The 25279-nt window shown below is 35.7% G+C and overlaps 3 protein-coding genes and 1 non-coding gene across 4 annotated transcripts; 1 reads left to right on the forward strand and 3 right to left on the reverse strand.

Moving 5' to 3' along the window:
- Positions 1-2668: 2668 nt before the first annotated feature.
- On the reverse strand, positions 2669-8741 carry LOC125813005 (GPN-loop GTPase QQT1). Its single transcript, XM_049492497.1, has 11 exons — positions 8583-8741; positions 6715-6846; positions 6205-6249; positions 5994-6073; positions 5639-5713; positions 4769-4872; positions 4514-4670; positions 4294-4381; positions 3359-3431; positions 3125-3256; positions 2669-2743 (listed from the first exon to the last, which is right to left on the reverse strand). The coding sequence occupies exons 2-11, from the start codon at positions 6804-6806 to the stop codon at positions 2669-2671; spliced, it is 921 nt and encodes a 306-aa protein (XP_049348454.1). The 5' UTR covers positions 6807-6846; positions 8583-8741.
- Positions 8742-9744: 1003 nt separating this feature from the next.
- LOC125813647 (U5 spliceosomal RNA) lies at positions 9745-9861 on the reverse strand. Its single transcript, XR_007442075.1, has one exon. It is a non-coding gene; the product is annotated as a U5 spliceosomal RNA (small nuclear RNA).
- Positions 9862-12111: 2250 nt separating this feature from the next.
- On the forward strand, positions 12112-14245 carry LOC125813047 (LIM domain-containing protein WLIM1-like). Its single transcript, XM_049492549.1, has 5 exons — positions 12112-12375; positions 13094-13190; positions 13267-13310; positions 13514-13603; positions 13747-14245. Exons 1-5 carry the CDS (start codon positions 12241-12243, stop codon positions 13960-13962), a joined length of 582 nt encoding a protein of 193 aa, XP_049348506.1. The 5' UTR covers positions 12112-12240; the 3' UTR covers positions 13963-14245.
- A 1250-nt stretch (positions 14246-15495) lies between these two features.
- On the reverse strand, positions 15496-24863 carry LOC125812941 (F-box protein At3g12350). The gene is made up of 2 exons (XM_049492422.1): positions 23719-24863; positions 15496-16168 (listed from the first exon to the last, which is right to left on the reverse strand). Exons 1-2 carry the CDS (start codon positions 24613-24615, stop codon positions 15695-15697), a joined length of 1371 nt encoding a protein of 456 aa, XP_049348379.1. The 5' UTR covers positions 24616-24863; the 3' UTR covers positions 15496-15694.
- Between the last annotated feature and the right edge of the window lie 416 nt (positions 24864-25279).

Raw genomic sequence — 25279 nt, forward strand, 5'->3', positions numbered from 1 at the left:
TTAATACATACTTTTTATATAGTAGATTCATTCGATATCTCACATTTCATATTCCTGAGACGTCTCTAATTTCTAGTTAGTTCAAAAAGTAATACTTGAAGGATGTATATATCAATTAATGATCTGATTTTTAAAATGTAGATTAAACTTAAGAACTCTAATATAATGATTGCCAACACCAGATTAATGGTAATTAGAACATTTTGTGGTTATAATTTGATCTTGTATGTACTCCCTCCGTCCACAATTATTTGTCAGGGTAAGGTCATGCACATCCCTCAAGGAAAATTTAATACAAGGTGTAATTTGACTAATATAACCCTACTATATCAAGAATTCCAAAAGTCCACATAACTTTTCAATTGAACTACACAATCATTAAGGGCAGAATTGGAAAAAAAGTGACTAATTATTTCTTGATTGTTTAAATTGACAATTAATCTTGGACATCTATTTTTAGTATACCTGCCAAACAATTGTGGACGGAGGGAGTACCACTTAAGTGCACGATTCCCAAATCACCTCAAAGATATTTCCCATTCTTTTTATTTTACACTTCATATTATAACATCAATATCAGAATTTTAATTAATTTAAATTTACGTCACGTAAAATATATTTAGGAAAAAATGATTTTTATCATGATTTTCTTTCATATATACCTAGAGAGCTCAACTTTATAATCTCTTATTAAAAATGGATGAGTCGTATCTATCATAGACTAGAAAGCCTTGGAAATTTGTTAAAACAAATAAAGTTAATGTTTTTTTTATATCAGAAAACAACCACAACAACAAAAACATACATGGTGTAATTTCATAATTAGAATGTAAAATTGATTTTACCAAAACTTGTCCTCATTACTTAATTAACAGAAATATAATTAATTTGTCTCAAAATTTATCATAATCAAACTTGCAGTCAGATAAGAGCGGATGTATAATTGAAAGTTAAATATGATAATTCACTGGATAAAACAATAATTCATGAAAAATATATGCACTGAAAGTGGCAAAAAAATTCATTGTAAAGCTATCCAATTAGACAGACTTTATTCTTAAGGATAATATCGACAAAATAACATTCCCTTGAATTATTGTGATTGTCATCAAAGATGAGATAAGAATCCAGAGTTACGATAATATTGACAAATTAACTTCGTAAAATATTTCAAATTATGGAAAACTACTAAATTTGCAGACATCAAACATTACAAAAGTTACTTATTATTAAAATTTTCAATGTAATGTTCATACTACGACTTATTTTTATTTTTTTGTTTTTCTATTCGATCTGATATTTGATATTCGATATAAAGTGTAATTAATTTAGATTCGCACAGAGTTTCTCGGAGAAGCTCTTTCTGTCCAATATTTTGCATACATAAGGCTCAAAATCAAAATTTTTGATTAAAAAAGTAACAGTTGTATTTGTTGCGCCATATCAAAGTTTTTTGATTAAAAAAGTAACAGTTATATTTGTTGCGCCACATCCTTTGATAATGTTCATCGGAAATTTGAATGGATGAGTATGATATAAATTCTATCTATTACAATACAAAAAAGAATGTACTATATTATTGGTCTATTCCCCTTATCTGGTGCTGGATATATATTACTAACACAACTAAAGAGCAAGTAGCCTTCTAGAAAAATATGGAATTTCTATCTTTGTAGTCCAAATTAATTTGAGACTTTATGCTTAGCACACTCCAAAAGAACACCTCAAGGGTACACATAAATTGCAAAAGTTTCTTTGTTTCATGTTTTTTTCTTTTTTTTACTTATTCCTCACGATGAGGACGTAGTCAGTGATGACATTTTGTATAGCACCCTTTTAGTGCAAGGCAAAATCTTTTTTTTTCAAACTATATAGTATAAAAATAAATCTAGGCTTCTGCCTTCTGGATCTATTAAATTATTGCCATATAACAAACAGAAATGAAAGAGACAGGATGGTTATTCAATTCACTACTCAATTATAAATGATGAAATCATTAAAAATTTGACTTTTTCGAACTCAGTTTCTAACTCACCAAAACAGATCTCTTGGTTTTGGATTTTCAAAAGAACAATATTTATGTTGACTCATATGAGTTTTCTGTATCCATTTTGTTCTAACAAGACCACCCACAAAGCAAATAATCCTAATTAATATACTGCTGGTCTTTTCTTTTCTTCTCATTTTTTGTTCTATTTTGGATTGGACCTAGCTAAAAGATTGAGCAATGTAATTTAAATTGTCCAAAGGAATTATGATCAACCATCTACGCCAATGCCAGGCCATATAACAACGTAGCTAGTGTGATCCCACAAGTGGGGTCTGTGAAACGTAAATACTAAATTGTATGCAGACCTTACACCCCTGCCTTTGTGGGTTGGAGGTTTCCGATAACCAATGCTAGGTCCTATGATCATGGAAAATGCACATTGTATCAGAAGATTGCAAAGGAGGAGTGGAGCCTCTTATCTATTTTGGTGTACAATTAAAGGTCTCATAAAAAAATGACTAGGTGTTCATCTTTTACTACTACTACTAACAAAAAAAGTTCAGTAATGAGTAGATACAGGCACTCGAACGAACAAAAATGATCGTTACAAGTTACAACCTATCATACATTAGGATAATTAGTTTCTGTAAGATGCAGTATTTAGAGATTTTAGACATACTATTTTGTTTCACTGTCCTTTGTCATATCAACGTCTTCATCATCCTTTATGTATTTCTCCTGCACAGCTGCAACTGTAAAATTGGAATGTCAAGGCCAACCATGTGAACCAATCAGCAGAAAATCAAATCAAATATATTCCACAATTTATATCCCTAAGAATCTCTTTTCGTTTATGAGGACCCGCAGAAATAGAGCTAACAACTGACAGGCCAAGATAGGAAAGTACAAGCACCAAATTGATCCTAAATGTTAACATTTGGTTCTGGACAATCCAACAAAAAGAAATTGGTTTTGGGAAGTGTAGAATCATGAAGAAATGAAATAAAATCTCTACTTCCTTATTGGGATCAAATGAATGATCTATACTACTCATAAAACCAAGTACAAGTAGAGGGAATTGATGAGTTCAAAGAATGGTATTCATTTATATGTTAAACGGCGTGAAAAAGGATATCGGTAGTAGTCCCAATCAACAGGACCAACTGCAATTTTGCTGAATTCAACAGCACTTGCATCTATGCCAACAAATATGTATCCATTGCTTTTGTCAATTAGCTTAACTAGATTCCCAACACTCTCTTTATCCTGAAATGGTAAATAAGCTCAAAAAGTTAAACACTATGCTAACAAAGAGTATAGAGGATATATCTCAAAGCCGTGAAGTTGACACTCTCAATCACATCCTACCTGGATATCTAAAGGTGTGAAGTTGACGAGTCCATAATCTTCTATCACCTCACAAAGCTCCTTTGTAAGCTTTCTGCATTATTTAAGTATCAAAATAAAAACACAATGTTAAGATAAAATCTATTTCAAGCTTCTGCATTTTCTATGTATTAAACCCGAAAACACAAAGTTTAGATATAAAGATCCTTTCTGGTTATTTCCATTATGTCAAGCACTATGATAAATATCCAAATCCATGTCTTATTATTTTCAACAATCCATACTTGTAGCAATGAAATCCTATATATTCCTCCACCAAGTAATAAATTTAGGATATATTTTTCTTTTCTCTATAAAGATTAAAGGCCCAGAATTACCCTTTGTTTACGTTCATTGAAAAGTACATTAACATAAATACGACAATAAGAAGTGGCAACACAAAAGTGTGTAAACTATAAAAATGGGTCAAAGTAGATTGTTCCACACTAGCAATTCAATGACCACCCACCTTCCGATTATAAAAGAAAGTGAAGGGAATGACACTTAAATAAGGTGATGTAGATGCAAAAAACTCAGCACATAATAAAGAAGACAAGAAAGAAAACTGTGTTTTGCTTTTATTCTTCTCCCTCCATTACCCTCCCTTAATTTCTGCCAAAGATAGAGAGGTTCAACACATTAAACTGACACAACATTTACAAAAACATGAAACGCTCTCAAAATTGTAGTAGTACAGCATCAAGTGCAGAAGTTATTTACTCATCAAGCTTGTAGAATATATAGAAAACCTCACTCCAGCAACAAGATTTACTAAAATTTCTGTCCTAGTTTGATTAGAACAGTTAGAAACTACAAAGTAACGACAATGTGTTATATTGTGCCTGCAAGAATTAAGAAGAGTTGAAGAGAAATCAGCTATCATTTGACAGTGTGTTCTAAAAGGAAGGTTGAAGCACCTATACTTAGCAGAGCGAGGATCCTGACTGATCTCATTCTGCAGATATGATAAATCTTGGACATCTGTGTAGAAGTCTAGGTTAAAAGCTGCAAGAACAAGAGAAATACAGAATAAGCACTTCATAGTAGCCACAAAGGTGTTTCATACCTATAACTCATCTCCAACAGAATATTCCATATTCCAGAAAGATATTCTCCAGAAGAATATGATGAACTAACCTAGCTTTCCGTAGCTTTCAATTAGATCAATCTTTGACAAAACATTGACATGAGGAAGCTCCAAGTGTAACATGGTGGATAAAGAGAGGAGCAATGCACTCACGTATTTCCCTGGATCACTGCAAAGATGGGCATCAACCAAATGGACTGCAGTCAACTACATTAAACAAACCAAACAGTTAGCAATTTGGCTTTAACGAGAAGCATAATAGTGAAGGATGAAATAGATGAGATAACTCTAAAAAAGAGACTAACCCTTAGATCTAACTTCTTTATAAGTTCCATAATCATATTCTTCGCATTGTCATGAAGGAAAAATAGTTCCACCTGACCCGGAAAATCAAAAAGTAAATAGTGCTCTGCAAAAATAAATAGATAAAAGTCAGAACAAGCTGAGGTGATTGCTCAGACCACTGCAGTTTCCACATAAGACGATGGGTATACTGTGATTTCCATGAATGTGCTGAATCTCAAGAGCTCGAGGTGCTCAAACAACTTTGCTAAAAATGCCAATACTCGAAATTTTTCTAAGAGTAACTCATCAAAAGAAAGTTAGCAAACTCAAGCAAGTAAAATATTGTTGTAAATGAGCATATATTAATAGAGTTTTTTAGCCCAAGTGTGTGTTATAGCTCCATTACATTCAACACGTTGACTCAAGTTTAGATTGACAGAAACCATTACAACTAAATACATAAATTATCAAATCTCTGAAATCCAAGATGTATATTGTAATGCCAGAATAGGAAGGCAGTTAACGTCATCTATGTTTTTCTTATTTACAGTATTTACACTATCTATATTGGTTGTGAATTAAAAAAATTCCTGGAAAATTGGAGGTTAGGTAAAACATGGTAAGAGGTAGGTAATAAAAGGAGCAGAGAGGAAAGCAGACAGATTAGCTGAGAAATATGGTACCGATGCAAAAAGACTGCTCTTCCCACATGGAACTGAAACTTTGAGACAGTTGTAAGCTCCCAGATATACAGACAACATTAAAGTGGTATAAACACCTCCATGATGGAACAAATACCAAGCCGGTTCCAGATAAGTATAAAATGATTAAATGATAATAAACGTTGATCTCAGTCAAAATTTACTAACTTCAGATTGAATTGTAACAACCTTTAAGGAGAGATTTTAACTTAGACTCCAACCAGTCAATATTCTTCTCGAGATAGTCCATGCAATATACAAGCCCTACAAAAAGAATAATAAAGCTATGAGTTAGAAAAACAAAGTAAGAATTGCATGAACATAATAACAATTCAAAGCATAGAAAACATCATCTACATAAGGAACAATATTTCTGCACCAAAATTAGATAATGGAGGTAGTCCAAGAATCTGAAGCAACATATTGTAATGGCACAGGTCTAATGATATGGTGGTAGCATCTACAAGTTTAGCCACTTGGAACTTATTTATTAGATAACTGAAGGAAGACTGATCTTAATAGAAGGGTGTAAAGGCAAGCTTACCTCCATTGGGACCAAGAGAATGTTCAACCATTACATCACTCAGCTTAATTAGATCCTCAATATTCACAGCACACTCATATCTTTATTAGATAAGGAAGAAAATAATCATATATACTGGTTTCCTATTTAATTATAAATGAACAATCTTCTCGAATTAGACATCAAAATATGTTATCCCGACATGTCAAAGAAACACAACTTAAGTGGATACGGTAAAGCATCATTAGCGGGATCCAAATTGATAACAGCAACTTTCCTGCAATTTAAACAATCAAAAGAGATAATATCAATGTAAGAGATCATATTACAATTAATTCTAATGTCTGCCGCCAATATCTGGCAATTACCTACAAATCAATCAGTCAACTACGCCTCCACTCCCAACTACATGAACCCAATAAATCCATTCCACTCTAGTCCTATCCTTTCTTCCAATATTAAGTAATTATATTTTACTCTTTTCCTTACTGACAAAGAAGTTTCTAACCACACTAAGAAGTCATATAAATAGAAAATAACCTGTTCTTTTAAATCATAGAAGCATAAATTACTACAGTACCATTAGCACTCAATATCAATAATATTTCTGGCATTGATATAAGAAATCAGATACTCATAAAACTGTTCTTTAGAACAAAGACTACAAAAAAATTCCAAGAAAGCGTAGAAGATTGTATAAATGAGCAGAAAACAGAAAACCCAAAAGGTTGAAATACGTTACCGTCCGATCAGTTGGAGGAACTGAGACATTCCGTTGCAATAAGTGGTTTTGCCGGAACCAGGGGGGCCAATCACTACTTGACCAAACACCATTCTTCTAAGTTCTAATTCTAACACTCAAAGCTCCTGCTATCTGAAGAAATATTCACTTTGAGAAGTAAGATATAAAGGGGTTACGATAAAGGTTAGTTTGCGACGGAAAAACACAACTACTAAAGCCCAAAGGTGGGTTTCAAGAAAAAGACAGGGTATTGAAGTTATTTAGATTCGAACTCGGAACTCTAGTTACTTCTGCCACCAAAGGAGAAATCTAATTTCTTCTAGATGGGAAAGCAAGTTCTCTTGTACTACAACATGTAAAATTTATTTTAGATATTTTAATAACAAAAAAATATGATATGTAATTTTTCTTTTATTTAATTTTTAACTATGAAAATTATATTGAAATGTTAGAATTAAGGTCAATTCCCTCATAGAGAATTTTGATACACTGGAGTTTATTAACTTTCATCGAATCCTAGTTTAGTGGTAGCAAGCTGAGTAAATAAGCTACTTCTAAAGATAGTGTGAGCAGCAACTCCCAGTATTAGGGTTCCAAGCTTATCTAACTAATAAGTGGAAATCAGCAACCCAAAATTGATTCCTAACAAATTGTCAATTTTGCTTTTTTTCATAAGGTAACAAATTGTTTAGCTTTTCATCAGCTGTTGCGTGCTAGCTTAGAGCGTGCAGTGTCTTAGAAAACAGGAAAAGCGATAGATTACTAATGACCAATGGAGGTCAAAGATTGAATATGTACTGAGTATAAAAACATTGATGAATGGATGCACCGACCCAAAAAAAACACCCGATGAATAGGTGCATTGACAACAAAAAAATTTCTCGAAATTGATAATCAATTACAAGTATCCTGTCATCTACAGTAAAGCTAACACATTTATGGGAAAAAAAAAGAAGGAAGGTATGAAACAACACACAAAACACATCAAGATAATGTCCTTCATCAACAACTACTCCTTGATCAACCAAACAGAGCTCACCACCAGAATGTTTATGCAACGTATCATTCAACATTGCATTTAGCTTCTTAATTGCTAGAAAACTTACATCAGAATTTCTACTATCTGTTAACTCTTGCGCAGAAAGTGCAAGGTTTATCATGGAATCACTCGCAAACAAAAGCACGTCTCGTCTCTCCACACCAGCTTAGTTTCACAACAGCAGTAGCAACAGGATTATGCAGCTGCTTTCTTATAATCATCATCAGTACATTATTCACAATAGAAGCTCCACCCAACCATGTAAAATTTTGAACTCAAAGCATGAGATGACTAAAAACTTTATACAACTTATGCAGGTTTCCAATATTTTCCAAATTCACTTCATTCCGAATGTCATTAATGAATCTACTTGGACTTACATGTAAGTCCAAGTAAATTCAATTTAGTCTCTTTATTAAGCATCTCTTTTTATAACCTACCAGCTTTCACGCAACTCGATTAATTTCCGAGATATGTGCCACCTAGGTATCAGATAACTCTATTGAAAAGAAATCACCTAGTACTTTTGTCTCTAACATGAGACCTAATGATTCTCAACACACTTCATTGGTCACACCTAGAGTGTTTTCTCTTTATTAAGCATCTCAATAGAATATTATACTTGAACAATATCATCAATGCCTAGTGTAGTTACTAATTAAACTTCAAAAATTAGGTCGAATACCACAAATAAGAAGCAATTTCAGAATTTCGTACAGCTGGAAAATGATTTTCGCTAGCTTTAATTTACACTCATTATAGGTTCTCTTTTTCTATCAACAAGCGAGCAAAAGGTTAAAAAAAAAACAAAGGGACAGAGAAATCGCACCAGCTTCAAGTTTCGTGGAGTGCAGCCTGAAAGTGGAAGGGCTTCGCCGCTGCCGGCCGCCGGGGACGAGAGGATTTCTCTGTATTTGTGCGTAGAGCGTTTTGACTTGTAGTGATTTCTCGAACTGCAAATATACCTGGTGACCCTCTCTTTTCATACGCCCTACTTATAATTACACTAGAATTGAATATTTTAATCAACAATTTTTTTTTCTATTTCAAAACTATATTCAATTTATAGTTACGGTATTCCAATCCAAAACTACACACTATAATATTTAATTAAAAATTACAATATTCAATTTGAAACTATAATAAGTACTAATAACTATACTATTCAATTCAAAATGCGGTATTTGAACCAAAATTATATAACATTTCATTTATAATTATAATATTCAATTTAAAAATGTAACATATGATCTAAAATTAAAGTGTTCAGTGTAGAAATAGAATATTTAATTCAAAGACAATATTCAATCCAAAACTTTCAATTAATAAAAATTGCAAATTATACTTCAAACTATTATAATTATAATAGTCAATTCAAACCGATGATAGTTGATCAAAAATTATTATATTCCTATTTTAAGTATATTCAATTATAAGATCTTTAAATTTATATGAACTTATTGTGTAATTACATAGGGTGAATTTTATGTTGAATAGTCCTCAAAAGTTTCTTCAATGAAGATGTCAATACTAATTATACAAGTATGCTATTATATAGCTCAAGTGGGAGCAATGTGATATCGGATGTCCATTATGTAGTTTTATGATTATAGGATGTCCAATATGTAGTTTTATGATTATAGGCACTCATACTCAATATTATCGATACCAGGAGCGAACTCACGTGAGCGAAAAGTGTTAAGTGACAATCCTTCCTTGATTATTTTTTGACTATATATTAATATATAGCAGGAAAGACCAACCGCAAAAACAAATTAAAAGTGATTCTCATATTCCCCCAGATAGCTACAAGCATAAATCGGCTTTATGAATAGAGAAGCTGTGGAAGCCCAAAAACAATACAGTAGTTGTACACAATCAAGCACTCATATTCGGTATTGAACACAAAAACGCATTAGTATTTAGTGATGACTAGTAAGCATCGACTGACTTCTTACTAAAAGATAAATTTTCAACAAAGATTTGTTGGGGTTTCCCTAAAAGAGAAAACCCTCCAAAAATTGGCGTATGCCACTTGATGCAACGCGCACACGGTATTCTTTAGTAAAAGGCGAAAGAATAGTTCGCTATGTGCTCATTGCGTGGCTGCTTGATTTCAACAAATGGCTGAAGCAAACTTTAAATATTGGGCGAAGATGTTCGCTTCACTGCTCGTCCCGATGTGGGAGCAGTTCTGCTAACAGTCTTGCTACCTTTGTTCTTATAGTGTTAGTACCAATGGTTAATGATTCCTATTTGAGTTTTCTAGTAGTTACATATCAATTTATGTCGTATCATTTTTCTTAATGCTTATCAAGAAAAAGAGTGATACACTTCTATTAAAAAATGAGATTCTTTGTCAAATTCGAAACAATTTGTTTTCCTCTTTTGATTTTAACCTTAATAAAAAGTTCTATACCATTATCGAAAATTCAAATATCATTGTCATATCTAGATCAAGAGTTCTTTTGTTTGCTAGTGGCCGACGTCCAGTATTCATATTGATTTACGATTATATTCAGATTCTTCGCATTGTGAAGTTCTACCTCGGATAAAACTCGCTCTTGATTCCATACTCATATGAATTGAACCCCAAATTTTGGATTAAAAAAATACTTTAACACTCCATTAAACAGAACATATTTGGTTTATATCACTTATTATCAAATGAGTCTTTTTGCAGTGACTAGTATGTCAATTGTTTGTAATTAGTTGAATCTACTACACTCAAAGAATAAAGTTCTTTTTTTACCAAACTTTAGGTTCTAAGGAACAATGATTTATTAAATGATTGTATTTCTAAGGGACCTCGACTTCTCAACGTATTTAGATTTATATCTGGAGATTAGACTTGTAAAATTTCAGAAAAATATATTTAAACTGCTCAAAATTGACATTTATGAATAACACATTTCAATAAAATACTTTACAGCTATTACTTATTTTCTACTCTCTTATTGAAAAAAAAAGAAAAGAAAAACAGTACAGTGGGTGGCTATGACAGATCAATAATATGATTATGCCATGTGACAGATCCCTTTGATGTTTTTCTTTTTTTGTGTGTGAGAGTGGGGTTAAGTTCCTCCGGTATAGGAAATTGAATTTGAAAATCATGTCTAGCATAACTCTAGATGGTCTAGCACAACTTTCTTTTAGGTTGTTGATAAGTTTATGGTCCACCAAATAATAATATTTTTTGAAAAAAAAATCAAAGCTTTTAGAGTAGGTTTGAATTGACGTATTTTAAGTGTTTTTCAATTAAACAAGCTTCTAAGTAATGTTGTAGTATTTGGATATATTAAAAAAAGTTTATTTTAAGCCAAAATAATAAAAGTAAGCCAAACGTCATAACTTAGAAATCCTAACTTGTAACTTTTAACATAGGTTATAATAAGCGCATCCAAAATATGTCTCAATTTATAGACACTCTTTTCTTTTTGATCGATTCCAGAAAAAATGTCAATCTTTCTCTATTTGACAACTATTAATGACATCATCCTCGTTTTATTCTGATTGGATCTCATATAAAACTTTATTATAAAGAAAAGTCAATTAAAAGTAAGCACTAAAGTGACTATAACAAGGGCAATTTGGTAAACTTAATAAACTCTTCCCTTAATTCTTAAATTTCATTATTTGTTCAAATAGTGTCATATAAATTGAGACGGGAGAGTTGTGCATAATTGCTTTGACAGCAAATATATATTCCATGAGAGTGATATGATGATGATTCATGTGGTGCTTGCTAATATCAATAGAGCAAAGAAAAGATCTCATTCTACCAAACTGGGCTCCAACAAGCATGTGAACTTTGATGCCTATGCAAGTAACAATCACTTATTTCATTCCTTTATTTTCACTGTTTTTTCATCCTTCACCAATTATATTAAGGTTTTCACCAAGCAAAATTTGATAATTTTTGATATTTTAATAAGTAAGCAAAGAAAATTGTCTCTATAAAATTTATATACTCCACAATTTAGGCAAACACCTATAAGTTGCGGAGGAAAGGAGAAGACAATCAATATAGAATCTCACTTATCAAACTTGTTTTCTACTCAATAAGAAAAGTCACTTTCTTGATTTATAAGGAACTTATTTTCTCACTATATTTTACCAAACAGGCAAACACCATATGTCTTAGCATATACTGCAAATGAAATTTTTTAACCTCAACTTTCTGTAGTTCCAAGAAAAAAAGTTAGGAGTATATATATATTTACAGATAAGAATCTTTAAAAAATGATAAAAATATTGGAAATAAAGAAAAAGAAAAAAAAGTCTGCATAGTTGTTAGGTGATGTATACTGGGGACAAGATGATAAAATGTCTATTTCTCTAATTACTTAAATTGCTGTTCTGAGCATCATCATCATACTTTCTCAGCTGGCTTCTCATCCTTATCTTCCATCCATTCCTCTCTATTTTTTCCTCCAAACACCAAGTGCTTTGCTACAGAAAATCAGGAAAAGAAGTTGATTATAGCCATGGCATTTGCAGGAACAACACAAAAGTGCATGGCTTGTGACAAGACTGTCTATCTTGTTGACAAATTAACTGCAGATAACAGAATCTATCACAAAGCTTGTTTCAGATGTCATCACTGCAAGGGCACCCTCAAGGTTTCTTCCTATGACTCTTTGCTTTTTTTTGTTGATAATTGTGGTGTTCGGATGAGTTTTTGCACAATTCGACTAATTCCACATGATACCTGCTAGCTAGACAGATAGGAAGAAATCTTATAACAAAAATACTATAGATTTTTCATGTACTTCTAGCTTCTATTTTGTCTTTCATGGAAATCCCATAGAGATAATCTGTCTGACATAAGAATTTCTTGTTCAGCTTCAAGTACTTTTCTTCTTTTCCTCCTGTTCCATACACAGGTTTTGGATCAAACAACAACGACAAATTCAGTGTAATCCCACAAGTGGGGTTTAGGGAGGGTGGAGTGTACGCAGCCTTAATCCTACCTTGTGAAGGTAGAAAAGTTGTTTTCGATAGACCCTCGGCTCAAGTAAAGCAAAGCAAACAATATGTAAAGTTAAAACAATGAAGAAGAGAATAATAGCAACAACAAATAGTACGGTTACTGAAGCAATCATCAGGATCATTTTATGCAGAAATTACTATAACTCTGTAAATTGGTCTCTGAATAGGTCTATGTGACTTGTTCAGAGTCAAAAGAAGTAGATTTGAGTTTTCTATTCAATATTACTAGCTTTATATGTCTTATCCACTCTGGAGATGCTATAAGTTTTATCAGTTTCTGTTAGACTTTTAATATTCAAAGCATTGGAGCTTAACTTTTACTGTTCTTCAACTGTATCTAATTGGCAGCTTGGCAACTACAATTCCTTTGAAGGAGTTCTTTACTGTAGACCACACTTTGATCAGCTCTTCAAACAAACTGGCAGTTTGGATAAAAGCTTTGAAGGTAGAGGTTAACATGGATTATAATTCCAAATAACTTTTGCAAACAGAAAACTTATTGACAATTCAAAATGTTACAGGGACACCAAAAATTGTGAAGCCACAGAAACTCATTGACAGTGAGGTAATTGACAATGAATGATCAAGCTTACTGACATAGAACATTTATGTTGCTCGGACTCTTCAAAAATGTCAAGGGGTGCGTACTCTCCAAAACTTGTGCATTTTTGGAGGATCCGACACGGGTGCAGCAACATTTTGAGAGTCCGAGCAACGTAGCAGAGTATTACCTTCACTTACTAAATGCAAGTTGTATCTTTGAAACAGAAACCACAGGTAGCTAAAGTGACAAGCATGTTTGGTGGAACAAGGGAGAAATGTTTTGGCTGCAAGAACACTGTCTATCCAACAGAAAAGGTAACACCACCAATAGGCAATAAGTAATCTTTTGTGTAAAATTTGTTACATATTCCAAAAGTTCACAGCTTGTATAGTTAACACTATTTCATGCTAATGCTGTGCAATAAATGTTATATTAAATCTTGATTGTGTGTTTATAGGTATCAGTTAATGGTACACCATACCACAAGAACTGCTTCAAATGTAGCCATGGAGGGTGTGTAATTAGCCCTTCCAACTATATCGCACATGAAGGACGCCTCTACTGTAAGCATCACCATATTCAACTTATCAAGGAGAAAGGCAACTTAAGCAAGCTTGAGGGTGACCATGAGACGATCACCGCAATAACAACAGAAGTTACTGCAGAATCATAAACAACCGAAACACTTGATCATTCCTTAGCTTTCCGCTATCATGTCTACCTGTCTCCTAAGTTCAAGAATCTGTATGTGCTAGCGTTATTTCGCTGAGGTCTTCAGCAGCGTCCATTAATGTGCTTCCATTCTGCAGCCTATGTTTTCTCTCATCTTCCATTAATTTGATGCTGAACTATAATCTACTTCTGTGTTAAGATTTTTGACCTTTGTTTCTTGTGCTTCACTTGTATCGTGTGGATGTTAAATGAGATTGAATATAACACAGTTTTTTTGTCCAGTGCCATGAAAATCTTTGCAACATACTCTTTCCTCCTCAAACTAGATATGGAATTCCTTGAATCGCACATGATCCAGATGATGGAAGGCGATTCTTTTCCAATTTGACTGCACTTATACAGATCCTTTTGAAGAAATCTAGGTAGTAAGTTTCTCATTTTAAAGGCAAGAAAAGATACCTCAACAGCACAGATCCTAACCCAAGGAATAGAAGAAACGTTTTACCTACCATTTCTCCATTGCCGTTTTTTCAAGGCTAGAGTGGTATAGCTGCTAGTAAAGTAGAAATGTAGTTGGTAACTAAGAAATAAACTGAAAAGTTTCAAAAAAATTCGACAACCTTACCAGGAAACAGCCTCTCTACCTCCACGAAGTAGGAGTAAGGTTTGCGTACACTCTATCCTTCAAACTCCACCTGTGGGATTAAACTGGTCACTGGGTATGTTGTTGTTGTTATGATGTTGCATTTTGCACCCTGCTTGAAACGACTTTTCAGCCTCTTCCATCCTCTCTCCTACTTGATAATGTCATGGATGGCAATTCATTAAACTATTAGCACTCTGAAAACTTGACAAGGGAGAAAGACAAAATTTTGTAAAAAGAAAGGCAAAATTTGGCACAAGAAAGTACAACTCTTGGATATCCTTTCCACGTAAGGCAATAGATTTTGAAACAAACATACAAGTACTTGTGAAGAATCAGAAACTTCTCAGTACACAACAAAAAGAAAAAGTGAAAGCAACAGTGATCAGCAAGATGTTTGAAAGTTCACAAAATTCACCAGCCATTCAATTCAGGAAGTCCTTAAGAGATCTATCGTGAGACAGAAGCAGCCAGTAGCTAACCAGAAACAACAATAACACATCCAGTCTAATCCCACAAGTGGGATCTGGAGAGGTAGATCATACACAGTTACAAGGCCATTGTGGGGTAGAGATATTGTTTTCAATAGACCCTCGGCTCAAAAGGAATGTTTTCAAAGCAGAGTTGCAAAGAAAAATATGATAACAAAAATAGCAAGATACAAAACAAATTAAGCAATCCTGCTAATAGCTAACCTCAAATTACAATCAACATCGTGGGAGAGGTAACAAAGATATAAAATGCTACACACAGAATGAAAACTTTAAATGCTGATTAATGAGTAGATCAAAGTTCAACATGATAGATAATCAAGTATCAGCAAATTGTCTTTACACCCTGCCATGTCAAAATGAAACTGAAAGAATCCAAATGGGAAAGTATAAATAGTAGGAAAGGAGTTGAATCCATTCCCAGAAAAGGAAGCTTGAGAATACCTAGGTTACATTGCAATTAACATTCTACTGTCACAAGATGTTACAACAGAACCACAATTTTCCTAACATAAAAAGCCTACTAATATGTACAAAGAATATAAATAGGAACTCCTGCTGCACTTTCTCTCTTTTGTCTATTAATGTACACAGCAAGATCATTCACCAGAAATATCTGCTGCCTCCATTATCCGACCATTCTGAGCAATACATCTCAAGTCTATAACGTGATTGTCTCGCAGAAACCCAAAACCAAAGGTTCCATTTTCATACTGCCAAATCCTTCCCTCCGCCTGCCTAGGATTAACGGGGCTTCCTGCCAGATCAGGAATAACCAAGTCGTAGCTTGAGTTCATGCAAAGCATGCACAAAATTACTCTCTTATCAGCACTAGGCAGAATCTCACATAAGTCATCAGCTTCAGCAAGGGGCTGAATATGCATGCGACTCTCATATATGTTTTCTTCCTCTGAAGATAAAGGTGACTCAATGAATGTGGTATTCAAAGTCCAAAATACTGGGGCATTGGCAGAAAGAGGTTTACATAATTCAACAAGCCTTCTGCAAGCAATGCCACCAATATCATCATATGAGACAAGGAAGAACTCCAAAGTTGTTTCATCGCGGAATCCCTGCAGTGAAAAGCAAAGCCAAAACATCACATGAGCAGGCCTTTTGCAGTTAAGCATTCCCCAATTTTGCGTTTCAGCAAAAGGGAGGTACACAGTATGTACAAACTGGCAAACTAAATACTCTGCAATTCATGCAGTTCAAACAAAGGTCAATGGAGGTTACCCATGACTCATGAGGGTGATGGGTTGATCTATTATAGAAATTATACACCTTAACTGATAAGTATTTAGTAGCACAGTAGTTTGGCTAAACAGAGATAATCAGAAGAAAATGATCACGCGGGGATGTACATCAGACATAGTCACATTACCGAAATTAATCAAAACAGTTCAACTTTACACCCTATAAATTAGCTAGAACGAGACTCATAGATGATAGAACATGATAGCTGAAGGAATCTTTAAAAATCCTGCAAAAATTGATACATCATTGATTGGAAATATTAGTAAACCTATATCTTTAGGGTAAGGACTAGAAGGGATACAGCCGCAAGCACTTACAGCTGAAAACCTCCAAATAGGCAGTAGGACACTTGAGCCATCAAGCAAGACCAGCATTTAATTTAAATGTACAAGTCCAGATCTATGTCTTGGTTGAGAAGTAAAATCACTTGGAATTTCGGAACCGGAAGTTACCCTTCAAGTTCCGGAAGGATATTTGGAACTCTTACTAGTAAATTGGTCAAATGATACTTCTTACCAAGAGGAATAAGCTGGAATACAGAAGGACCACAAAAATACCAACTATGATCAACCTCCTTCAGGTCATTGTCTTAGAAAACAGAAAATATAATAAGGATATTGGTAAAACAAGTCAGAAATCACTCTTCATGTACATAATGGTTAGTGGCATCATAATGTTAGAACTAAGATAACTAGAGCAAATTACCAAAACTTAGGGGGTTTAAAGCACAGCTCCCCTGCTTAGAGTAATTTTTAGTGTCATATACCTTGCTCAAACACTTTATGAAGATTAATACTTTATATCAATTCGACACTCAGAATAAATACATGCATATTACCCGGTTTACAATCACAAGCACTTACAATCACAAGCATTTACACCTACTCAGAATAAATACATGCTACACATGTTTAAATATTTTTTTTCTCCCAGGCACTAATCCCGATGTAATTTTTAAAAATCATCTCACTACCCAGAAAACCCACCGGTGGTCCTTCTGACCATCGGAATTCCATCTCTCTCTTTCTTTCTTCTTCCAAATTGCCTCCATCACAACCTCCTTCACCCTATTGCGACCCTACCCCAAAAATACCCATCCCCAAAAAACATCTCACGCGCTCCCACGCGCCTCCTTTCTCCATCAGAATCCGACGCCACGCGTCTCACGCGCCGTCGCGAGGGAACCCAATCGTTTTCACAGGTCATCAGAATCTTCTTTTCCGGCAATAACCTTTTCATATTTTGGGTATTACCAGGCACGCTACTCCAAATATTTTCTCTTCCTAACGAAGGAGGGCAGAACCCCCTCCGGCGACCTTCTGTCACCGGAATCCTCATTCCTTTATTTCTTTCTCTTCCCTTTTCTCCCACTCCCAACCTTTCCTTTCCCTCGTACTTCTTGAAATGGAGGAAGATATGATCTTTTTCGCAATGGGTTTCAAGTCTTTTGATGTAGCAAGAGATGTATCTCGAGCAGAGACATGGTATGACTGGACTGAGAGAGGAAGAAGAATGATGAGCAGAGCAAGCTTTAGTCAAAAAACGATGGAATGGATTTGTTCGATTCTCAAGGAAGCGTCAAAGGTGAAAGGAAACGTAGTCAGAAGATGGAAAAGGCAGGAGCATGTGTCAAATGTATTTTGTGCAAGGAACTTTAACAACAAAGGGAGATATATAAGCATTATCAACATACAAGGAAAGAACAGAGCTGTAATAATAATTCCTGAAATCACATTCAATGCTGGTTGGTGGGACTTGGCCACCAAAATTGAAAAATTCATTAATGGCAAAGCTTTTAAGACACCTAGTAAGAATTACAAGATGTTTGATAAAGAGATATCATATGCAGAAACTATCAGGAGGAGCAAATGGTCTTCTAGAGAGATCGAGACAGCCATCATAGAGGAGGAAGGAAACACCATCATTATTGACGGAGAACCCGACCAAAACCAAAATGAACTCTTAGGGAGAAGTCTCGTTGGCAAATTTCCAGAAAATGGAACTGAGAACCCAACCCTGTCGGAAGTTCGTAGATGGGTGAGCAAAAACTGGACCCAAACTCATGGCATCAACATCTACGAGATGGGACACAATCACTTTCTTTTTGAATTCTCTTCCATCACTGTTGCTGAGCATATTCTCAGAGGAAGATGGCTATGGATGAACCAGAGCATACGGCTACAATGGTGGACGCCGACCGTGGGTGCAACTCAATCAAGAACTAAAATCAATCATTCTTGGATCAGATTGGTGGGCCTCCCTCTACATTTGTGGTCACAAAATGTGTTCAAAACAGTAGGAGATTTTTGTGGGGGTTGGGTGAAAACAGAGGAGGAGACGGAACTACGCAACCACCTCAAATGGGCAAGAATTCTTGTCAAAAACAACGAAAAGCCCATTCCGAAGGAGGTGAAGGTAGCTTTCGGGGGACATGGTTTTATCTTACAAATATGGGATGAGACACCGATGAGGTTCTTCGTCGAAGAAGAAGACCTCGAGGTCGTAGGTGACAGGAGGGCCAAAGTCTCGATCCAGCAGGTAATACCCAAGGGAGGGGCAGCGAAATCCACGCCCTTGACAGCTGGGGGCAGGAATAATCACGTGGGGTCTTCAAAAGTTTTTGAATTCTTTAAAGGGGCACGTGCCCTGGAGGAACATAAAGGAAAAGGAAAAGAAATCAAAATGTTGGGCCCAGACCCACTGGCCCAACATGCTGCTCAGTTAAATCAAAAGAAGGCCAATAGCAGTGAAAGGATTTCTGAGCCATTAAACGATGAAATAGAAGCAAATCGCAGATTCCTTATGGAACAGAACAGAGAAGGCGTCCAAATTCCACTTGAATTGGCAGATGAGGGCGGGATTTTCGAATTTGGTGCAATCCTGAGAGATGATGATGATATGTCCATCATTCAAACAGAAGAAAGAATAGATCAGGAGATCCAAATGTTAAGTGACATGCAACTGGATCAGAAGGCAGAGGGGGAAGGCACAATTGAAGACATTCTACCACTAAACTCTAACGAGCTTGGAACTGATACATCAGCAGAGAATGAAATTTCATCATGGGTCCAACAAAATATAATCAGACTTAGCAAAGAATTTGGGGTACATTTCATTGGATGCGAAGAAGTGGCCTTGAACCTCTTCATGGCGATCGACAATAAGAGACAAACTATTGAGAAGGGCGTGGGAGCCATAGTTCCTATAACTCCAGTAGGAAAGGTCCCGAACGAACTCAAGAATTTGGAACCAAAGAGTAATTTTGTGAGCTATGGAACAAGGAGTAGGGGGGGTTGCTTTATAGACGATTTAAATGAAAGTTAACATAGTTTCATGGAATGTGAGGGGCCTCAATGATCCAAGTAAGAGGCTGCAAATCAAAAACTTGATGAATAAATGGAGGGCAGATGTAAATTGTTTCCAGGAGTCAAAAATCAAGGGAGATATAAGCAGGATTGTAAAAGATTTATGGGCAAATAGGAAAGTGAAATATGCACAACTAGAGGCACGAGGGACAAGAGGTGGCATCATTATCTTGTGGGATAGTAATATATGGGAGGGGGAAGTATGTGAAGTAGGGGCTTACAGCATCACTTGTAAGTTCACAGGGAAGACACAAGACTTAGGATGACATTTTTCTGGTGTTTATGCTCCAAATAATAGAGAAGAAAAAGAAGAAGTATGGGGAGAGTTGGGGGCAGTGAGGGGTCTATTTAATGGACCTTGGGTGGTGGCTGGGGATTTTAATGTAGTGAGGTTCCCATCTGAGAAGAAAAACTGCAACAAATTCAATAGGGAGATGGAAGAATTTTCTGAATTTATGGAGGACATGGAATTACAAGATTTACCACTTGTAGGTGGCAGATTCACATGGAGGAGAGGGGATGGATATGATATTGCAGCAAGATTAGATAGATTTCTGATATCTGAAGAGTGGGAAGTAGCCTTTAGAAAGATTAAACAATCAATCTTACCTAGAGTAACTTCTGACCATAACCCACTATTGTTGGAGTGTGGCAACTGGGAGAGATCAAATTCCTTTTTTAAATTTGAGAATTGGTGGCTGCAGACTAAAGACTTTAATGAAAGAGTTAAAGAATGGTGGAATTCTGTAATTTATGTGGGAAGGCCGGATTATATCTTGGCCTGCAAGTTGAGATTACTGAAAGATAAGTTGAAAGAGTGGAGCAAAACAGTACATGGCAACCTAGGTATGCAAAAACAGAGCATCCTTAACCAGCTAGCTGAGCTGGACTTGATACAAGACCAGAGAATTCTATCTGATGATGAGTCCTATTTAAGAGCAGTGTTGACAGTGGAGTTTGAAGAAAATGCCAAGAGAGAAGAAGTGGCCTGGAGGCAAAGATCTAGGGCCCTATGGCTCAAAGAAGGGGACAGGAACTCAAAGTTCTTCCATAGAACTGCTAACTGCCATAAAAGATATAACAATATTGACAAACTGATCATCAATGGCTCCAGTGTGATTGAACCAGCTGAGATCAGAGATGAAGTTATTACTTTCTACCAAAAACTATACACTGAGACAGAAGTGTGGAGACCCAAGCTCAATCCTAGAGTTCAATCTAGGATCAGTGAAGTAGACAATGCAGCTCTGCAAGGCCAATTTGAAGAACAGGAGATTAAAAATTGTGTGTTTTCATGTGCAGGGGATAAGGCACCAGGCCCTGATGGTTTCACAATGGCTTTCTTCAAACAATGTTGGGAAGAGGTAAAACAGGAAGTGGTGGCTGCCATTCAGAATTTTCATGATCAGAGCTACTTCGAAAAAAGTTTCAATGCCACTTTCATAGCCTTGATTCCCAAAAAGGTGGGTGCAACTGAATTGAAAGATTTCAGGCCAATCAGCTTGATTGGAAGTATCTACAAAATCATTTCAAAGGTTTTAACAGAGAGACTCAAGAAAGTTATGCCAAAGCTAGTAGATGAGCAACAAATGGCATTCATAAAGGGCAGGCAAATCATGGATGCAATCTTGGTGGCTAATGAATGTGTGGACATGAGATACAGATCCAAAGTTCCCGGAATTCTATGCAAGCTAGATATAGAAAAAGCTTATGATCACTTAAATTGGGAACATATGTGGACAACATTAAGGATGATGGGTTTTGGCAACACCTGGATAAAATGGATGAGATTCTGTATGACTACAGTGAAGTTCTCAGTTTTGATCAACGGCTCCCCAACTGGTTTCTTTCCTTCCGAGAGAGGATTGAGACAAGGAGACCCCCTATCTCCTTTTCTCTTCATCTTGGCCATGGAAGGTTTAAGTGATATGCTGAAGAGTGCTCAGGTGAACAATAGAATAAGGGGTTTCATTGTGAATGAAGAAAACTCTCTGGGAAGTTCTATATCCCATTTACAATATGCTGATGATACTTTGGTATTTTGTGATGCAGAGAAGGAACAACTAAAGCATCTAAGGGTTATCTTCATATTGTTTGAAGCAGTTTCTGGACTTCATATAAATTGGGGAAAGAGTTTTATCTACCCTGTGAATGAAGTCCCAGAGATTAGTACTTTGGCAGATATTTTAGGTGGTAAGATAGGGGAACTTCCCACCACCTATCTCGGAATGCCTCTGGGAGCTAAGAGTAAGTCCATGAACATATGGAACTCTGTGGTGGAAAAGTGTGAAAAGAAGCTAGTTAACTGGAGAAGTCAATATTTATCTTTGGGTGGCAGAGTCACCCTTATCAATAGTGTTCTTGATGCCATGCCAACTTACATGATGTCCCTTTTTCCAATTCATGGAAAGATCATCAAAAAGTTGGATGCTATCAGAAGAAACTTTCTTTGGCAAGGTAATGGTGAAGGGGGGAAGAAGCATCACTTGATCAAGTGGGAGATTGCTATAACCAACAAAAAAGAAGGAGGTCTAGGAATAAAGAACTTGAAAGCACAAAACAAGAGTCTTCTGTTAAAATGGCTATGGAGACTGGCAGCAGATGAGCAGGGCCTGTGGAAGGACATCATCATTGCAAGATATGGTAGGGAAGGACCATGGACTACTCAGGAAGTTAAAATTCCTTATGAAATGGGACTATGGAGAACTATCAGAAATCAATGGCCAAAAATGTGGGGTAATACTGTGATCAAAGTGGGCAATGGCAGAAAGACCTTGTTCTGGAATGATGTATGGGTGGGGCAAACACCTTTAAGGCAACAGTTTCCGGACATTTATAATCTTAATCAACAGAAGCTAGCTACAATTTCACAGATCAAAAATGCACAAGGCTGGAATCTGTCCTTCAGAAGATTCCTCAATGACTGGGAAGTGGAGAGAATGATCCAATTCTACAATACTTTGGAACAAGCTAAGAGCCTTAATTTTGAGGAAGATAGATTGTTGTGGAAGATGGATAAAGATGGCAAGTTCAAGGTGAAATCAGCATACAAGCTACTGGATATCTCAACTGAAACTAAGGAAGGTTGGCCATGGAAGATGATCTGGAAGGGGAAGATACCTCATAAGGTGGCTTGTTTCACCTGGCTAGTTGCACATCAAGCAGTTCTGACTCAGGACAACCTTATGAAAAGGGGAAGGCAGTTATGCTCCAGATGTTTTTTTTGTGAAGCTGAAACAGAGACAGTAAACCATCTTTTTTTACACTGTAAAGTGACTGAAAAATTATGGCAATGGTTCATTAATCTCAGGGGTATTAGATGGGCCATGCCAAGACATACTGTAGAAGCTCTAGCATGTTGGAATAGGGATGGAAATCAATCAGGACACAAGGAGAGATGGAAGATTGTCCCTGCATGCATCTGGTGGACAATTTGGAAGGAGAGAAATCAGAGATGTTTTGAGAACAAGAGCATTTCCTTCCAAAGTATGAAGATGAACTGTCTAGCAACATTCTACTTTTGGTGTATTCAATCTGTACCTAAGGATATAGGGGACATCACTCTGTTTTTAGATAGTCTATAATGGATATAGGTGATAGATTTGTTTTGGATGTTCCTTCATATTTTTGATGTAACTACTTAGGAGCACACTATTGGTGTACTTCCTTCTGTTTATAATACCAGTTAACTTTCTCAAAAAAACTCAAGGCTCTACCTAGTCATCTCTATAAAGTTTCATTCTTTACTTACTTTTACTTATACTTATTAAGGTCAGCCTTTGATTACACCTTAACCAGCTACCTAGTTGTCTCTACAAAGTTAGAAGCTTTACTTCTACGAATGTAAATCTTTAAGAACAAAATCAAAGGCCAAACCTTAATTTCATAAAAGAACTGCTGATAAAGATCAAGTTTTTCTCTAACAGAACACTTCCACGGGCAAGAAACAGAAGAATAAATTTGCAAAATTATATATAAGCAAAAAGTATCAGGAACAAGACCTTCCACAAGCCCTGCAAAGGCCTGGCTGGCGTAGGTGAACAATTCACTATTTTCACATAATTTTCAGGCTCCCACTTCCTTCTTCCCTGCCTTTCCCTCTCCCTCCTTCTCTGCCTCCTCGCCGACCCATTTCCACCAGGACTTGTCTTGTTAGCAAAATATTGATAAATATCAGACATCAACCTGTCCGGCAAACTCCCAGGGGACACACATAAATCCTCGTACTCCTCTTCCTTCATATTCCCTGAGCTTGAAACTTTCTTAAACCCTCTATTCTGTGGAGAATTACACGAGTACCCAAATGCAGTACCATTTTCTTCCACAACAACATGAGTTCTTCCCACGAAATTCACATTCACTGGAACCAATTCACTCTCCACAACACCCAAATCATCTAAATTCATGACATTTTCCGATAACTCCACCTTCCCCACAGGGTCAAGATAATTAACAATTTCACCCTTAGAGGTAATACCCATCCATAAAAATGGCAACTTTATCACTTCATAAGTACCAGTTCTCGAGGGTTTCACCCTCGAACCAGCTATATGAAACGGACCCCACTCAAAAAAGATCAAAGGGGAATCAGATCCAGCACCACTCCGGCGCCAAAACCCAATGAGATTCTCATACTCCAAAAGAGTATTGTAAAGAAGCTTGTACGAGATCTTACCGTTACCCCATTTGTTAATCTGGGTTTTGGATCCCCATTTGCGGTTACACATGGAAAACCAGAGTCTTGGGTCATCACGGCAGAGAGAAACGAAGCGTTTTGAAGTACAGGCGAAATTGGAGATATCTGATGGAGTGAGGAATGAGAGGATACAAAGCTGCACATCTTCTGGGAAATCAGTGAATGATAAAGAAATGGTGTGAATTTCATCTGGTTTTGCCATTTTTGTTCGAATTTGGTACTTGGATTTTCTTTGAAATTGGTGATTTGGGGGTTTTCTTGATGAGAATAGTCTTGGTTGAGAGAAGATTCAGATGATTAAAAAAAGGAGAAGATTTTGATGATGGAATTATTCTATTTGGGAAATGGGATTATTCTCTTCTGAATGTGTGGATTCAGCTTTGAAGGAAACTTGCACGGAAAAAATGAGTAGTAAATTCAGTTGGATTTTTTCATTTTTTTACACAGGTTACCAACTACATTAAGTTTTCAATTTTAGATATTACCTCAATTTTTTTAAAATATTATTTTTGAATAGTATAAGGGAAAAAACTCAAATATGCCATTGAATTGGAGTAAACACTCATTCATGTTATTCGTTAAAAGTTCTGTTTATCTATGTCGTTTTCGTTTGAAAAAAATGACTCATCCATTTTCGTTAATACATAATGACATGAATGAGTTTCTCAAACGGAAATGACATAAATGAGCCAAACTTTTATCAAAGTTCAATGACATATTTGAGTATTTATATATGAGATAAACCCAATTTTTTGACTTGATTTTTTAAGTTTTAAATATTTCAACTAATGCAAAAAATAATAACTTGATAATGTAATTATGATATCTCACTTTACTTTTACATCTCACGTAGATATTGAAGAATA

Source organism: Solanum verrucosum, unplaced genomic scaffold, assembly GCF_900185275.1.
Source record: "Solanum verrucosum unplaced genomic scaffold, falcon-dt-bn FXZP01000235.1, whole genome shotgun sequence".
Classification (NCBI taxonomy): domain Eukaryota; kingdom Viridiplantae; phylum Streptophyta; class Magnoliopsida; order Solanales; family Solanaceae; genus Solanum; species Solanum verrucosum.

Coding starts and splice junctions, on each gene's coding strand:
- LOC125813047 (XM_049492549.1), top strand. CDS start 12,241: ATGGCATTTGCAGGAACAACACAAAAGTGCATGGCTTGTGACAAGACT. Junction 12,376..13,093: donor ACTGCAAGGGCACCCTCAAG/GTTTCTTCCTAT, acceptor TCTAATTGGCAG/CTTGGCAACTACAATTCCTT. Junction 13,311..13,513: donor AGAAACTCATTGACAGTGAG/GTAATTGACAAT, acceptor TCTTTGAAACAG/AAACCACAGGTAGCTAAAGT.
- LOC125812941 (XM_049492422.1), bottom strand. CDS start 24,615: ATGGCAAAACCAGATGAAATTCACACCATTTCTTTATCATTCACTGAT. Junction 16,169..23,718: donor CTTTGCAGGGCTTGTGGAAG/GTCTTGTTCCTG, acceptor TTTTCACTGCAG/GGATTCCGCGATGAAACAAC.
- LOC125813005 (XM_049492497.1), bottom strand. CDS start 6,806: ATGGTGTTTGGTCAAGTAGTGATTGGCCCCCCTGGTTCCGGCAAAACC. Junction 5,714..5,993: donor TTCTCTTGGTCCCAATGGAG/GTAAGCTTGCCT, acceptor TTCTTTTTGTAG/GGCTTGTATATTGCATGGAC. Junction 3,257..3,358: donor TCACACCTTTAGATATCCAG/GTAGGATGTGAT, acceptor TTACCATTTCAG/GATAAAGAGAGTGTTGGGAA.